General features: G+C 40.0%; 1 protein-coding gene across 18 annotated transcripts in view; it reads right to left on the reverse strand.

The window, feature by feature from the left end:
• Positions 1-17,480, reverse strand: part of NAA16 (N-alpha-acetyltransferase 16, NatA auxiliary subunit) — a 94,049-nt gene that overhangs the window by 25,259 nt on the left and 51,310 nt on the right. For 11 of the 18 annotated variants that reach the window (XM_059684753.1, XM_059684754.1, XM_059684749.1 and 8 more), the window contains 2 exons: positions 11,374-11,480; positions 1,785-1,857 (listed from right to left, as the gene is read on the reverse strand). The exons of 5 other annotated variants lie outside the window; for them this stretch is intronic. In XM_059684753.1, the coding sequence (XP_059540736.1) occupies positions 1,785-1,857; positions 11,374-11,480 (180 nt within the window). The remainder of the gene's footprint in view (positions 1-1,784; positions 1,858-11,373; positions 11,481-17,480) is intronic. 2 more of the 18 variants (XM_059684760.1, XM_059684763.1) reach the window with 2 other exon arrangements.

Raw genomic sequence — 17,480 nt, forward strand, 5'->3', positions numbered from 1 at the left:
AGAAGGTACTTCAAATAAGACTGGCAAAATGTTCATAGCAGAGGCTGGGTGATGGGGACACAAGAGTTCATTATTCTATTTACTTCTGTGTCTGTTATTTGGAATTTGTTTCAAACTAACAAAAACAAAGGAGCAATGACATATAAAAGACACGAAGAAACCAGACTAAAGTTACCATCTGCATCACTGAAAGCAATCTAGAGTGTTTTCTGAAGTAGCCTTCATTTACATATGCCCCTACAAACAGAAAAACAAAGAACCAAATTTTACAGAATTTAAAGTAAAAAAAAAAAAAAGGAGAGTAGGGATTCAGTAATAATGCATTTCAATAAAACTAACTGTATTGGCAGCGAAATCGCAAACATATGCCGAAGGAATTTCTTCTCTGATAATGCTCCTAGGGCAATGGAAACTAAAGAGAAAATAAACAAATGGGACTACATCAAAATAAAAAGCTTTTGCACAGCAAAGGAAACCATCAACAAAACAACAAGAAGACCCACTACATGGGAGAACCTATTTGCCAATGATACCACCGATAAGGGTTTAATTTCCAACATTTACAGGGATCTCATGAAACTTAACAAAAGGAAGATAAACAATCCAATAAAAAAATGGGCAACGGACCTAGATAGACACTTTTCGAAAGAGGACATACAGAAGGCCGAAAGACATATGAAAACATGCTCAAAGTCACTAATTATACGAGAGATGCAAATCAAAACGACAATGCGTTATCATCTCACACCTGTCAGAATGGCTATCATCAACAAATCAACAAACAACAAGTGTTGGAGAGGATGTGGAGAAAAAGGAACTCTTCTGCACTGCTGGTGGAAATGCAGACTGGTGCAGCCACTGTGGAGAACAGTATGGAGCTACCTCAAAAAACTAAAAATGGAACTCCCATTTGACCCAGTGATCCCACTACTAGGAATATATCCCAAGGAACCAGAAACGCCAATCAGAAAGGATATATGCACCCCTATGTTCATAGCAGCACAATTCACCATAGCTAAGATTTGGAAACAGCCTAAGTGCCCATCAGCAGATGAGTGGATTAGAAAACTGTGGTACATATACATAATGGAATACTATGCTGCGGTAAAAAAAAAAAAAGGAACTCTTGCCTTTTGCAACAGCATGGATGGAACTGGAGAGCATTATGCTAAGTGAAATAAGCCAGTCAGAGAAAGATAAATACCACATGATCTCACTCATTTGTGGATTATAGAGAACAACATAGACTGATGAAAAGGGACAGACCCAAAGACTGAGAAACAGCGATCAGGCTATCAATCCCCAGAAGGAAAGTAGGGGAGGGCGGGGGTAAGGGGAAGAGATCAACCGAAGGACTTGTATACATGTATATAAGCCAAACCAATGGACATGGACAACAGGGGGATGGGAGCATGAGTGTGCGGGGCGGGGGGGTGGGGGGAGGGGGAGGTTGGGGGTTAATGGGGGGGATGAGGACACATTTGTAATACCTTAACTAATAAAAAACAAAACAAAAAACTAAGTGTATCATTCCTGACAAGCCACTCACTCAGTCTCTCAAGTCTGTTTACTTGTGTTAAAATAGGGTTAACTCCCACCTCACATTATGGAAAATTTAAATTAAATTAAAGTGCTCTTTTTTTTCATTCACTAATTCAAAAACTTTTCAGTAAATAGCTATCATGTATCATGTACATAATAAACATAAGATAGTTTTACTGTAAATGATTAAATATGGATTAAAATGAATAATCAAATTCCAGTTGAATCTAATTTAAACTTACCATAAAGGCTAAAAAAGTCACATGTTTTAAGAGAGGCTTCATAATTAGTAACAAGTTCCTGGATCACAGAAATCTGTTAAAGAAACATAGTTTTAAATTTTTTAAATATTTCATTAAAGGTATTTATATTTATTATAAATTAAATTAGATTTGGAAACAATATACAGATTATTCAAAATTAAAAATTAACTAAGCTACTAAAGTGTCTGCTCTTCCCCAGTTCCTATGTGGGGAAAAGTGAGAAAACACACACACATACACACAAAACACACTGATCTCTTTATTAATAATAAAACATAATCTCATTAATTTCTCATCTCAATAAGTAGTTTCAGGTTTTGAAGGACAAACTATTATTAGTTATTATAAAACCTTTATTCCCCCAAAAAGCACATCTGTATAATTTATTACTAAGTTAATTTATTTGCTGTTTGTTTCTCACTGTTTTAATGTGAAGTTGTAGTCATATTAAAATTTTCTAAAATGTCACTCATAAAAAAGTCAAATAAAATTGATCCAAATTATACAGTGAGTTCATCGAAGAGGAGGTTAAGTAAACTAGATGTTTAAGCTACCATTGTTTTTAGTGATCACTTTAATAAACAGATTTGAATTTCAATGCTACTCAGGTAGAACAAGAATATTATAAACTGCACTATAAATGTGCTATGTCCTAAAAGTGCCAAATGAAAAGTTACATGAATTAGAAGTGGCAGTAGACATTAAATGTACCTATTGGTTTTAAATGCATATTAATGTTAACTATTTAGAGTAAGTTAGAAAATAGCCATCTTATTTGCGAACTCAAAATAAATAAATAAAGGTCAAAAGTGAAGGAATTTCCAAAGCAACTATACCTTTTTACAACTAAGTTATGTGTGCATACTTTCTGTCTGACTTATATAGTAAACTAGAGGCCCAATGCACGAAATTCATACAAGAGTAGGCCTTCCTTCCCCTGGCTGCCGGCACCGGCTTGCCTCCAGCACCCTGGACTCGGGCTTCCCTTGCAGCCCTGGCTTTCTAATTAGCATATTACACTTTTATTATAGATATGGTTTGGGGATTATAAAGTTTTGTGTAATGAAATCTGTTATAATGTCAAAAATAAAAGTGAAGGAAAACCATTAAAACTTTTAATAGTGTCTGACCAATATGGTATTATTTTGATAATTCGAAAGTTTTCTAGTTTTATAAAGTAAATGCTACTAATACCACCAGAAAGAAAGAATATACCAGTCAGGGTAACAATAACAATAATAAGCCACTAATTGTCACAAATGCTTTAAACATGCAAAGGAAAATTAAAATTAGCTGTAAGTACAAAATGGAAGAACCAGAATTAACCCAAGCAACAAGGCTCCAGAGGTTAGCTTTTTAACTACTCTGCTATATTGGTCACCAATGTCCCCAGCACACTTATTACTAAAGGGCAATTCTTGACTCACAGAGTTACAGTAAGACTAGAAACCAAAAACTCAAAATGGATTAAGAACCTAAATATAAGACCTATCACAACAAAACTCTTAGTGGGGAAAAACAGGACAAAAAAAGCTTCCCAATATTGGATTTGGCAATGCTTTCTTGTATATGACACCAAAGGTATTGGTAACAAACAAAACAAAACAAAAATAGACAAATTAAACTTCATGAAATTTTTAAAATTTTGTGCATCAAGAGTCTCTACCCACAGAGTAAAAAGGCAACCCACAGAATGGGAGAAAATATTTGCAAATCATGTATTAATAAAAGATTACTACCCAGAATATACAGAGAACTCATAAAAACAAACAAAAAAACCAATCTGATTTAAAAAACGAGACAAGTACTTGAATAGACATTCTTCCAGAAATGATATATAAATAACCAATAAGCACATGAAAAGAGGCACACCAATAATCATTATAGAAATGCAAATAAAAACTACAATGAGATACAACTTCACACCCAGGAGGAATGGCTAAAACAAAACAAATAAAAACAACATGATGAGGATATAAAGATTTTGCACAGTTGGTAGGAACGTAAAATAGTATAATTGTTATGGAAAACATGGCACAACCTCAAAAAAATTAAAAACAGAATTACAAAATGACCCAGCAATTCTATTTCTGAGTATATTCATCCAAAAAATAAAAGCAGGATCTAGAAGAGAATTATTCATAATAACCAAAATGTGGAAGCAACCCAAGTACCTATCAATGAATGAATAGATAATAAAAATATGGTATGTACATAACATGAGATATTTTCAGCCTTAAAAAGGAAAGAAAGTTTGCAATATTCTAAACATGAATGAATCTTGAGGACATTATGCTAAGTGAAATAAGCCAGGTACTATATGATCCCACTTATATGAGCTACCTAACCGTACTCAAAATCATAAAGACAGAAAGCATAATAATGGTTGTCAGGGGCTGGGAGGAGGGGAAAATTCTAAGTTATTGTTTAATAGGTATTGAATGTCAATTCTACAAATGAAAAGAGATATAGGGATAGAGGATGACGATGATTACACAAAAATGTGAATGTACTCACTACCACTGAACTATACACTTAAATGGTTAATTGTAGAGAGTGCCTGGGAAGGCACATGAGCTGATTGTCGGCTGAGTCCAGTGGCGTCGGCAAAACCACGTCCTGGAAACATACCATGCCAGAGGCAGGTATGTTGTCAGCCTGACCCTTTGAGCTCAGGTGCCAGGGGGTGGGTTTCATTATCTATGTTCAGCCTGGTGCAAGGAATGGACACATTATCTAAGTTCAGTCCGGTGCAAGGAATGGACACAATTATCCGGGCTCAGCCAGGAGTGACAATTACAAAGAAGACACAAGAATGAAGAATTATAGCTTGATCTTTAACCATGATTTCACATAATTTCCTTTGTCTTAAACTCTAGTAAAACTTCCTGCACCAGCTCTGGGTCACTGTCCCTCCATCAGAGGGCAGCTATCCCACCTGGTCCCAGCTTTCCCTACTGTCTCTATGTCTCTTTTTTTTTCCTTTTCTCAGTCCCCAGCCACCCCTACTCAGGATTCATCTGCTCTCTAGCCTTGCTGATCGCGGTAAAGAGACAAAACTTACAGTTAATTGTAAATTTTATGCTAAAATTTCACCACAATAATTTAAAAAATGAAAAACCTCATGGTTCTTTAAGTGTGGTTCTCAGATCGTTAATGTCATCAACATTAGCATCACCTGGTAATCTGTTAGAGATGCAAATTATTGGACCAAACCCCAGATTTACAAGTCTGGGATGAGCAATAACCTGTTTTTAGGAAGCCCTCTAGTACAGCGGTTCTCAACCTGTGGGTCACGACCTCTTTGGGGGTCAAACGACCCTTTCACAGGGGTCACCTAAGACCATCGGAAAACACATATATAATTACGTATTGTTTTGTGATTAATCACTATGCTTTAATTATGTTCAATTTCTAACAATGAAAATACATCCTGCATATCAGATATTTACATTACGATTCATAACAGTAGCAAAATTACAGTTATGAAGTAGCAACAAAAATAATTTTATGGTTGGGGGAAACCACAACATGAGGAACTATATTAAAGGGTCGGGGCATTACGAAGGTTGAGAACTACTGTTCTAGTTAGTTTGAGTCACACTAGAATTTGAAATCTGATAAGAATATTTCAAAAAGATTTATTATAAAGCAAAATTAAAATAGAAGTGTTTGCCCTGGTCAGTATGCCTCAGTGGTAAGGGCATTGGCCCACACACTGAAGAGTCTTGTGTTTTTTTTTAAATAAATCTTTATTGTTCAGATTATTACAGTTGTTCCTCTTTTTTCCCTCCATAGCTCCCCTCCACCCAGTTCCCACCCCACCCTCTGCCCTTACCCCCCACACTGTCCTTATCCATAGGTGTACGATTTTTGTCCAGTCTCTTCCCACACCTCCCATACCCCTTTCCGCCCTGAGAATTGTCAGTCCACTCCCTTTCTATGTCCCTGATTCTATTATATTCACCAGTTTACTCTGTTCATCAGATTTTTTATTCATTGATTTTTAGATTCACTTGTTGATAGATATGTATTTGCTGTTCATAATTTTTATCTTTACCTTTTTCTTCTTCTTCCTCTTCTTAAAGAATACCTTTCAGCATTTCATATAATACTGGTTTGGTGGTGATGAACTCCTTTAGCTTTTTCTTATCAGTGAAGCTCTTTATCTGACCTTCAATTCTGAATGATAGCTTTGCTGGATAAAGTAATCTTGGTTGTAGGTTCTTGCTATTCATCACTTTGAATATTTCTTGCTACGCCCTTCTGGCCTGCATAGTTTCTGTTGAGAAATCAGCTGACAATCGTATGGGTACTCCCTTGTAGGTAACTGACTTTTTTTCTCTTGCTGCTTTTAAGATTCTCTCTTCGTCTTTTGCCCTTGGCATTTTAATGATGATGTATCTTGGTGTGGTCCTCTTTGGATTCCTTTGGTTTGGGGTTCTCTGCACTTCCTGGACTTGTAAGTCTATTTCTTTCACCAGGTAGGGGAAGTTTTCTGTCATTCCTTCAAATAGGTTTTCAATATGTTACTCTCTCTCTTCTTCTGGCACCCCTATAATTTGGATGTTGGTATGCTTGAAGTTGTCCCAGAGGCTCCTTACACTATCTTCATATTTTCGGATTATTTTTTCTTTTTGTTTTTCCGGTTGGGTGTTTTTTGCTTCTTCGTATTTCAAATATTTGACTTGATTCTTGGGATCCTCTAGTCTCCTGTTGGATCTCTGTATATTATTCTTTATTTCAGTCAGTGTATGCTTAATTTCTAGTTGGTCCTTTTTCATATCCTTGAGGGTCTCACTAAATTTATCGGCGGTTTCTAGAAAATTCTTGAAAAACCTTATAACCGTGGTTTTGAACTCTATATCCAGTAGCTTGCTTTCCTACATTTCAGTCATTTGTGACCTGTTTCTTTGTCTCTGCATTTTGGCTGCTTCCCTGTGTTGAGAGAGTGGCTTTGTGTGCTAGGTGTCCTATAGGGCCCAGTGGCTCAGCCTCCCCAATTACCTGAGGTGGACACTCTTGGTGCACCCCTTTATGGACTTTGTGCACAGTCTTGTTGTATTTAAGCCTTGATTGTTGTTGGTATCACTGGGAGAAAATGACCTCCAGGCCAATTGGCTGTGAGAATCAGCTGTGTCTGCATGGGAGAACTTCTGTGCTGGAGAAACCCTTCTGGGGCAAGATTTGCTTCAGTGGGGCTTTGGTGCTCACTGAGTCTGCCCCCTGAGTGTGTCCCTTATGGATCTGAGTTGTTGTAATCTGGATGGTCCCACTCTGACCAGTGGGTACACTGGCTCTTGGATCTCTAAGGAGGTGCTAATTTAGCCTCTGCCTGAGGCTACCCAGCAGGAGCTACGGAGAGATCTGCAGATTCCTCTTGTTTGTTTGGGGTTTGGAGGTGCCCAGATGAGGCCCAGCTGTGAAGCAGTGCAAGCTGCTGTGGGGCCTTGGGCCTTCTTTTGGATGTTCTGGGTCTCTCTGACCCAGCTGCAGTTTGTTAGGTAATTTTAGATTGCAAAGGGCCAGGCCATTCATATGCAAAAGCCTCTGCTAGCAGCTTGGGTGGGGTAGGGTCTCAGGGAATCAGCAGGGTGGAGTAAACAGCTATGGCTGAACCTCAGCCCTGCCCTAAGAGTCCCCGGGTCTCAGTGTCCCTCGGTAATCGCTGCAAGCACCTCTGAGAGAAAGCCGCCCTTGAGTTGGGCCCGATGCCAGACAGTCCAGTTTCTCCCCGTATGAGTCTGGGTCCCCAGAGACTTGCCCAGAAGTGCAGTTCAGAGCAGTCATGAGCTTGTGTCTCCCTTCCGATTGAAAAAGACAACCGCGTCCTCCGTTGCCAGCCCTTTCCACGTGCGTCTCCGTACCTCTGCACTTTACTTCTGCACCTCCTCTGAGTCTCAGTGTGCTTTTCTCTTTCCTTCTAGTTGTAGAATTTCCACTCAGCCAGCCTTCCTGTAGTTCTGGATGATGTCTGTTTTGTCTTTTAATTGTAGTTTTGAAGTGGTTGTGCGAGGCAGCAATTTCCGGTGTTTACGTATGCTGCCATCTTAGTTTTTTCCTCTTGGTTGGGTTTGATTCCCAGTTACTGGCATGTACCTGGGTTGCAGGTTCGATCCCTGGTCTAGGTTAGGGCACATGCAGGAAATAGCCAATCAATGTGTCTCTTACCTCTCTCTTTCTCCTCCCTTCCTCCCTCCCTCCCTCTTCTCAAAATCAATGGAAAAAATGTCTTTGGGTGAGGATTAGCAACAACATAAAAGATAACATTTTTAACCCACTATGGTCAATACCACTCTATCAATCTCACTTAGAATATCTGTAACTTAAACAACTTTCCACCCTTAGAAATTCATTACTCAAATGGTTTAATTTATAGAGCCAAATATCTTTTCATGAACTTACAATGCCATCTTCTGGCAGTTGCAAAAACTGCAGCTACAGCCAGTTTTAAATATGGGCATATCCAGGGTGAAACATTTTTAGTCAATTCAATAATAAAACAAAGTACAACAAAACATATTGAAGTTACATATAATTCTTCATAAAGGAGTATAAACACTACTGAGTAAAATAAAATCTTCAGTTTCAGAACTTCAAAATAATATTTGAGAAAAAAAATCAAGAGAATGTAAAGCCCACATGAAATCTCCTAAATGAAAGAAACTGCACAGAACACTAGCTCCTTGGTTCATTAACCATATTTCTTGAATCTATAAAATTTATATCAGAGATTCCAAAATGGCAGCAGAATAAGTGGAAGCTACACGGACACATTCCCAGGATCAAACTGGAATTACAACTAAAATACAGAAAAACCATCCTGAATAATCAACTGAAGACTAACTGGAGAGAACCCTGATAACCAAGGGAGTGGAGACCGCATAGACTAGACTGGTAGAAACGGCAGAAGTGCAAAAGGGCTGGCTGGGCTCCCACAGACAGTAGCTCAAGTTCGAGGGATATCTCAGCTGTGGGGGTTCCCACTGAGAACTCTGGGGTCTAAACCCCAAGCTGGACCCCCCAGAAGAGAGCACCACCAGAACTGAGTAAGGTGCTCACAAAAAATGTGGCTGTGAAAAGCAGCAGCTTCTGTCTGCCAGGTAGGGCCAGCTGAAAATGCAGGCACCCTCTTAAAGGGCCAACACATAAATTTTCATGTGTAGCCACTCACCCGGGACTCCAGCACAGTGGACTAGAGCTGTATGAGCAGAAGCAAGGGTTTGGGGCTGCGGGGTTAGACCTCAGAAGACAGACACCCGGGTTTCCTGAGCCATTCCCCCACACTGTGGAGGACATCATTCTCCCATGGCGGACCTTTGCTATCTAGGCAGGTTTTCCCTGAAGGAAAGGCAATTACCCTACCCTAAGGGAAAACCCATTACCCCACCCTGTGGAGTTTCCAAGGCCCATTAAGAGATTGAGAATAACAGTCTGTAAGCAGAAGCAACTGCCTCATCCTGTTGGAAAACCATCACTCAGAATTGCCTGAAATCTGGCTCAATGGAAATGCTATAACTAGAGAATTAAATAAGCACATTAAGACTGGTGGAGGGCAGAGGTGCTAAAAGGGCTGGTCTAACACCCACAGGTGGCATGTTTAAAACTGGAAGGGATATCTTGGCTGAGGAGGCCTCCGTGAAGAGCAAGGGGTCCCACCCTACACCAGACCCCCAGCCCAGGGTTCAAGTGCCAGGAAGAAAAGACCCCAAAACTTTGGACTGTAAAAACCAGTGGAAATTGTGGCTGCGTGACACAGAGACTGCTCGAATCGGAGGCATTTCTCTTAAAGGGCCAGGACATAGATTTACTCGGACTCACTACCTCTGAGTTCCAGCAGTGGGGCAGCAGTTTGAGGGTATCCAGGGATACATGGGGAGGAGCTGAGCTGTCTGGCATTGGGGCAGGAACTCAGGGGCAGCTTTCTCTCAGACAAAAGTGCTGGGACCTCCTCTACAGAGAGCTGACTAGCTGGCGCCACGTCTCAGTCTCCATTAACCTAGCCCACACTGTTAACCCCACCCTGGTGATTCCCTGCCACCCAAGCCATTTCCAATGGCTTATCCATACAACTGGCCTCTTGCCTCAGGCTTCAGACTTTCCAAAAATCTCTCAAACTGCAGATGGACTCAGTTTAAGGCCAAGTGCCTCTTTCCTAATTTTAAGAAACAGAAAAGTATTGTTCTCTTTATTCAAGAACCAGCTAAACTATATTCATTAAAATGTAGGCTTGAGTTAAAACTAACAGTACCAAGTGGCATTTTGAGTACCCACTTGGCATCATACGTAGTTCTTTACGACGCTGTTGACTATATTCTCTATGCTGTACTTTACATCCTCGGGACTATTTTGTGACTACCAATTTTTACTTCTTAATCCCTTAACCTTTCTCACCTAACCCTCCCCACAATCCCTCCCCTCCGACAGCCACTTGGTACTGTTGCACTAACTCATTTATCCATGCTAACTTTGAAATCATACATAACAAATTAGAAAGTCCACAATCATACTATAAAATAAATGATTAATTACAAAATAAATACAGACCTCTGGTGACAATGTCAAATTTATAGAAAAGTATACCGATTAAATACAAACCTTTAACCATCTTAGTGCAAATTTCACAGACTAATATACACTTTGATAGTACTTACACTTCATGAATATAATTTCAGTTCAAGAGAGTAACATTATTAGAACAGAGAAAATTATTAAATCACTAGAGGCCCAGTACACAAATTCATGCACAGGTGGGGGTCCCTCAGCCTGCCCAGCAATCTGGGCCAATCAGGCCATCTCACCCAATCCCGAATGGGGCTGATCAGGCCAGCTGGCTGGGGGGAGGGATTGCAGGAGGTTGGTCAGCTGTGGGAGGTTGGCTGTGGGAGCACATTGACCACCAGGGGGCAGCGCCTGCATTGAACATCTGCCCCCTGGTGGTTAGTACACATCATAGTGAGGTTGTAATGGTTGCTTAGCCTTTTTCATATATATATATAGACTAGAGGCCTGGTGCACAAAATTCATGCACGGGGGTGTCCCTCAGCCCGGCCTGCACCCTCTCCAATCTGGGACCCCGTGGGGGATGTCCCTCTCACAATCCGGGACTCCTAACTGCTTGCCTGCCTGCCTGGTGGCCCCTAACCGATCCCCTGTCGGCCCGATCGCCCCCAACTGCCCTCCCCTGTCGGCCTGAACGTCTCCAACTGCCCTGAAGGCCTGATCTCGCCTCCAACTGTCCTCCCCTGCTGGCCTGATCTCACCCCCAACTACCCTCCCCTGCAGACCTGGTTGCCCTCAACTGCCCTCCCCTGCCAGCCTAGTCACCCCCAACTGCCCTCCCCTGCCAGCCTGATCCTCCACAACTGCCCTCCCCTGCTGGCCATCTTGTGGTGACCATCTTGTGGTGGCCATCTTGTGAGGATGTGGGGGCAGACATCTTGTGAAAACGTCGCACAATGCCACATAGGCTTTTATTATATAAGATAGCATATTATTTACATGGAAATCTTTCTAAAATAATTTAGTAAAAAGACTACAGCAAAAGTGAATGAAGACCAAATTTTACCTTTTCTGTATTGTAATATAAAGATTTCAAAGTAGTAAACAACGGTGGGCAGCCTTTACTGAAGTTAACTCTCAGGAACTTATCCATTAGCTCTCTAAATTTTTCACCTAGAAACAAAAGTGTACTTTGTTATGGTCTGATTAATGCAAACAGTTCTAAAAATGATTTTATAAATAAAAATCAATTCAGAAACAAATACCCTCCTTGCCAATTTTTAAACCCAAAAAGTCAGTCAGCAGCATGATTTGTTTGTTACCAGCAAAAAACCTAACACCAAATATCTCAGTTGGCAGCTATAGTTTTCCCTAGATCTAGGTTCAAAATATCTTTAAGGAACACTTCCAAAGATGGATAAACAAAACAACTGTGCAGCTTGAGTAAAAATATAATCCCCATAAATATAGTCCCCACCCTAAATATAATCCCCATAGCAAAATATCTTTCCTATCCAGGACAGAGTCAGTCCTATGAGCAGACAACTCATAAAGGACTCTGAAGATTATAAAATGATTATACTGTAACCAGACTATATTCAAGTAGCAGACAAAATATTTTTTAAAAAATATTTGCGGTATTTACAAATGTTCCAAATCAACTAGTTATTTACTTCAATATTCATTCATTCCACAATCATCTATCAAGCACTGACTATGTGCCAGGCACCATTCCCAATACTGGGTATTAACACATTGTATGCGAGGGACGTATTTATACGTTTTACTTTGACTGGTAGTAGAGCGCGGGACACGTATTAATACGTTTTTTATAGACTAGCGGTAGAATGCGGGTAACGTATAAATACGTAAACTAAAGTTATCGTAATTTTACTGAACGTTGCCATTTGCGCAAAAAATTAGCAAAAAAGGCCCGTGCCACTTGTTAGCGCGCGATAAAAACAACCCGCAAACAATGTGTTAAAATTTAAAAATCATGGAACTTAACATCAGGGGTAAGAAAGACCATAAATAAAAGAACATATGTTATTAGACATTAGACTGAGCTCTGGGGCGTTCTAACATTAGAATTAAAAGAAATACCTTATTTGCAATATCAAGTAAATAATTCTACTACTGTTAAAGCTTCCCCCCAAAATTTTGGTATTAGTTTTCGAAAGCAGATAAAAAACTGAAAAAGATATTAACATTAAATACAAAGGTTCTAACTCAAGTATATGAACATTTTGACAGTAAAGGTTAATATATAAAGACATGTATTTGTCCACTCATTAAAAAAAAAAAGCTAGCTGCTATGGCTCCATGGATTGAAAATCACCCCATGCACCAAGAGGTCAGGCACATGCCTGGGTACAAGCTCAATCCCCAGTAGGGGGCATGCAGGAGGCAGCTAATTAATGTTTCTCTCATCAATGCTTCTATCTCTCCCTTTCCCTTCCTCTCTCTAAAAATCAATAAAAATATATTTTTTTTAAAAAAAAGAATGCATGGTACAAGAACCAAGATGGCGGCATAGGTAAACACCCGTACTTGCTCCCTCGCACACAAACATAAAAATCACAACTAAAATACATAACTATCATCCAGAACTGCGGGGAAGAAGGCTGAGTGGAAGTACTACAAACAGAGGGGTAAAGAAGAAAGCACATTGAGACTAGTAGGAGGTGCGGAGGCATGGGCCGGGCTGGCACCCGGGTGTGCCGCTTTTTTAATCAGGAGGGAGATACAAGCTCCTGCTTGCTCTGGGCTCCAGTGCCGGGTGAGACTTGGGGGCACCCAGACATATACTGAAGCATAGTAACCTCTATTTTGTAAAAACTGCTATTTTAAATTTTAACCCTGACATTTTGGCTTCTGTAAACACTTGCTTAAATAGTGGAGAAAATAAGCGCAACTATCTGACCTTGCAAGCAGCTCTGCTGATGTCCCTGGTTACTCCCATACTCCAGTTATCTGAAATGTACTATGCTCAAGTTACAGCTCAGGTTACAAGCTTCCTGCAAAATATCTACATAGGGCAAAGCCCGCGAAAGGTTCAGAAGTATAATTCCATATTTGGGAAACAAAGGACTGGGAGAATATAAAAAGGGAGGGCTTCCTCCATGTTTTTGCTCAGAGTTTGAGAAGCAATATTCCTCTGAGCCCGCTAGCGAAAAAAAAGACTCCAAAATTTGGCTTATTAAGGCATCCTCTGTTTAGCTCACTGATTTACATTATAACATTTGGAGGCCCCAGCGAAATAGTGCTTACCAGCACTTGGTCTCAGACACCAAAGGCCGACAGCCTTCCGAGGCCTGGCTGCCAGCCCCTGGGAGGTCCCCAGGGGAGACACACCGCCTGGGAAGCTTCCAGGGCCCTGGAGACACTCCTTGGTGGTTCTGGCTGCCAGACGGAGGACGCCTGACATACCCCTGCATTCTTTCAGAGTCACCAGAAAACCTCTGGAGGTAAGTGAATGCGATTAAGGGAGTTCACTTTCCTGCCTGTCCGCCTGTGATCGGTAATCCTGTACTGAGAGGACTGGACGCAGTCGTAACTTCTCCGGTAGATTCTTACCAAGACGTTGGTTGAGAATCCTGTCTTGGGGTGTGGGTTCAGGGAGGGAACCCACATCTGTTTCTGTTAGGGAAGTTGGGCAGGAATCCAGATAACTGTTTAACTTCCGAGCGAATGTCTGCTGAAGTGCCCTCCGAATTCAGACCTGACTTTGGGGGCAGGGGAAGTGGCTCGGACTGACTGGTATGTAAATGTGAGTATGAGAGCCTGACTAAAGGGAAAGCTACTTTGTATTATCCTGTGCTTTTGTGTGTTTTTGTTAACTGAGAGAGTTTAGCCAGGGGTGGGCAAACTTTTTGACTCAAGGGCCACAATGGGTTCTTAAACTGGACTGGAAGGCTGGAACAAAAGCATGGATGGAGTGTTTGTGTGAACTAATACATGTTAACACTGCTGCTGGTGAAGGAGCGGAGGGGAGAGCAAGAGAACCCTCCGCTCTTTCGGCTCCGCGGGCCGGATAGAACAGCCGAACGGGCCGGATCCGGCCGGCGGGCCGTAGTTTGCCCACGGCTGGTTTAGGCCATCTGGCTGCAAACATAAGAGTATTTGTTGATGTTTTTGTCTCTTTGTTTAATTTGTTTGGGGCAAGCCCAGCTTTAGGGGGAAGCCCAGTAGGGCTGATTTTGAAATTCTGGCAAAACCAGCAAGCTAAACAGAGGACGCCTTATTAAATGATACAGAACTGTAAAAGAAATTGCAGGGTGGCATTCCAGCAGCTGCTAAGAATCTTTTTTCTTAGGAATTGTCCTTCTCTTTCTTTTTAAATATTAGACCGCTAGAGAACTTTTAATTTGCTTTTCCTTGATTTATGAGTTTACTATATTGGGTTAAAATTTTAAAATTCTAAGGTTAATTTAAAGGTATAAAATTTGTAAAGGTTATAACCCAGAGAAATTTAAAACAAAGGCTAGCTAAGTTTCAAGGCTACTCGTCAGGAAAAGCTAGAGAAAAAATTGAGTTCTAAAGTTAACTATTTGCAACAGAGTTATAAAAAGTCATAGAAGTCTCAAGGAGATTTATTTAAACAAAGAACCTGTTATTTACAGCTCCCTTATCTCTTACTGCCCAGGACAGGGGGAATAGTTAATGCAAAAAGGGAGGGAGAGGGGGAAAGATAAAAACAGAAAACAGAAAAAAATGGGGGGGGGGGGCATTTCGCTCTGAACAAAAGCCCAGAGGTTTCCAAGGGCAAAAAGGATGATAGTACTTGCCAAACTCAGCAGGACAGAGAAATTTGCAAAACTCCGCCCAGCATCATGTCCATTAAACTTCCAGTAGACAGCGTTAGTATTAACCGGACCATGACCGGGATGGAAGCGGGTGGTCCGCGCATGCTTCTAACATCACAAGCCAGCGCAGACCAGCCAAGCCGGAACCAAGGCTAAACTTTGGAGCATGGCGGCAAGAGAATGGGCAGTTCTTTTTGTTTTTTTTGTTTTTTTTATTTTTATTTTTATTTTTTTTTATTTTTTTTTTTTTATTGCTTAAAGTATTACAAAGGGTATTACATATGTATCCATTTTATCCCCCCGCCCTAGACAGTCCCCTAGCCTCCCCTATCACCCAGTGTCTTATGTCCATTGGTTATGCTTATATGCATGCATACAAGTCCTTTAGTTGATCTCTTACCCCCCTACCTCCTGCCCCCCAACCCTCCCCGGCCTTCCCACTGCAGTTTGACAATCTGTTTGAGGCAGCTCTGCTCATAGCAGCACAATTCACCATAGCTAAGATCTGGAAACAGCCTAAGTGCCCATCAGTAGATGAATGGATTAGAAAACTGTGGTACATCTACACGATGGAATACTATGCTGCTGTAAAAAGGAAGGAACTCTTACCATTTGCAACGTCATGAATGGGCAGTTCTTAAATAAGGTTAGACCGTATTCCAAGGGTGGCCCTAGAGGCATAAAATACCCAGCCAGATTAGCATGTCCTTTCTTTGAACAGAAAGGGCAATCATAGTTAACAGCGTAATTAAAAAAAATAGTACTTTCACATTAAGTTATCCCTGTTTTAAATAAAGCGAATCCAGTCCTCTCTCTCCCTATAAAGGCAGAAAAGTCTAAAAACAAAAAATAACAAGGGCAGTAAGACCCTTATCCTGCATTCCTCTCCCTATACAACCAGGGGAGAATCTAAGAAATCAGCCAAGAGGATAATTTATAATCTCAGCCTCCCCCTCAGGCTCCAAGTAGCCCTTTGGTCACTACACCACCAAAAACCCAGCTTTTCTAGGCTGTGAAAGAATTTAGAGCTGCAGCAGTAGTCTGAGATGTTATCGCTAAGAAAGAATATAGCAGGTTTTGCTAGACAAGTTTTAATTTACCTCTTAGTTTTTATTGCAGAAGTAAGGTCTCTTGTACTTTGTTAGAGTTTCTGTTGTTGAAAAAGTAAAAATACATTTAAGGTATGTTCACAAATATTAATCTGAGAAGTGTTATCTGTTTGCTTTCTGGTAATCATTGAAAAATTAGGGTTTCTAAGAATAAGGAATTCTAATACATTTTAGAATAAAAAGAAAGGGCCAATCAGGTTGGTGAGGGTATAGCAAAAAGAAAGAATATTAAAGTAGAGATACTTAATAGAAGGTCTAAGGCAGGGGTCCTCAAACTACGGCCCGTGGGCCACATGCAAATACAAATATTGTATTTGTTCCCGTTTTGGTTTTTTTTTTACTTCAAAATAAGATATGTACAGTGTGCACAGGAATTTATTCATAGTTTTTTTTAAAACTATAGTCCGGCCCTCCAACGGTCTGAGGGACAGTGAACTGGCCCCCTGTTTAAAAAGTTTGAGGACCTCTGGTCTAAGGGATGGTTATGCATTTTTAAAGGACATAGAAAGAAGGTTTGAAAGCTACTTTAGAAGTATAAAATTTATAAAGGCTGTGTATGTAATAAAAAGGACAAGAGAATTATTAGAAGATTAATTAAATGATACAGACAAGTAAGCCAGGAAGAGTAAATAATCTGCATTCTGCCTCCCTAAACAGAGGGTACATAGTTATGCCAAAGTACTCAGGGGGACTGATAAAAGAAATCCAACTAGTATTATTTACTGTCCACATTCAAGTACAGATAAAGTTAGAAAAATAAGCCTTATTTTAGTCAGTTCTTTTCTACTAAAATAATTATATTTATCAGGTATTTAATAAAAAAGGACCATCTTTTAATCATAGGAACTAAAGTTTGCTCGCCTATGTTCCTGTCTAATACATTTTAATATATAATCTTTTAGTAAAATCAATTTTGACAATCCTTCAAGGGTTTAAATTTTAAGAAACTTTTTATTGATCTAGAATTAGCTTTACTAGTAGATCATTCCAAAGGGCTCTGAAATGCCTCACATGTTTGTTTTCTCTCTCATAAAGAAAGATTTTATATAAAGGTACATAGAAACCTTTGTCAAATACAGTTATAACTAATAATTATTGATATAATATTATAGAATGTTGGGTTTTATAGACACCATTCCATATCATTTGCAATATAATGAAATCCATAAACATGTCATTTTAAATTTTTTCTTGTCATTTGGAGACTGTTTTGTTATAATACATTGAGAAAAATATTACTCTGAAAAGTCCATAAAAAG

Source organism: Myotis daubentonii, chromosome 2 (genome assembly GCF_963259705.1).
Source record: "Myotis daubentonii chromosome 2, mMyoDau2.1, whole genome shotgun sequence".
NCBI lineage: Eukaryota > Metazoa > Chordata > Mammalia > Chiroptera > Vespertilionidae > Myotis > Myotis daubentonii.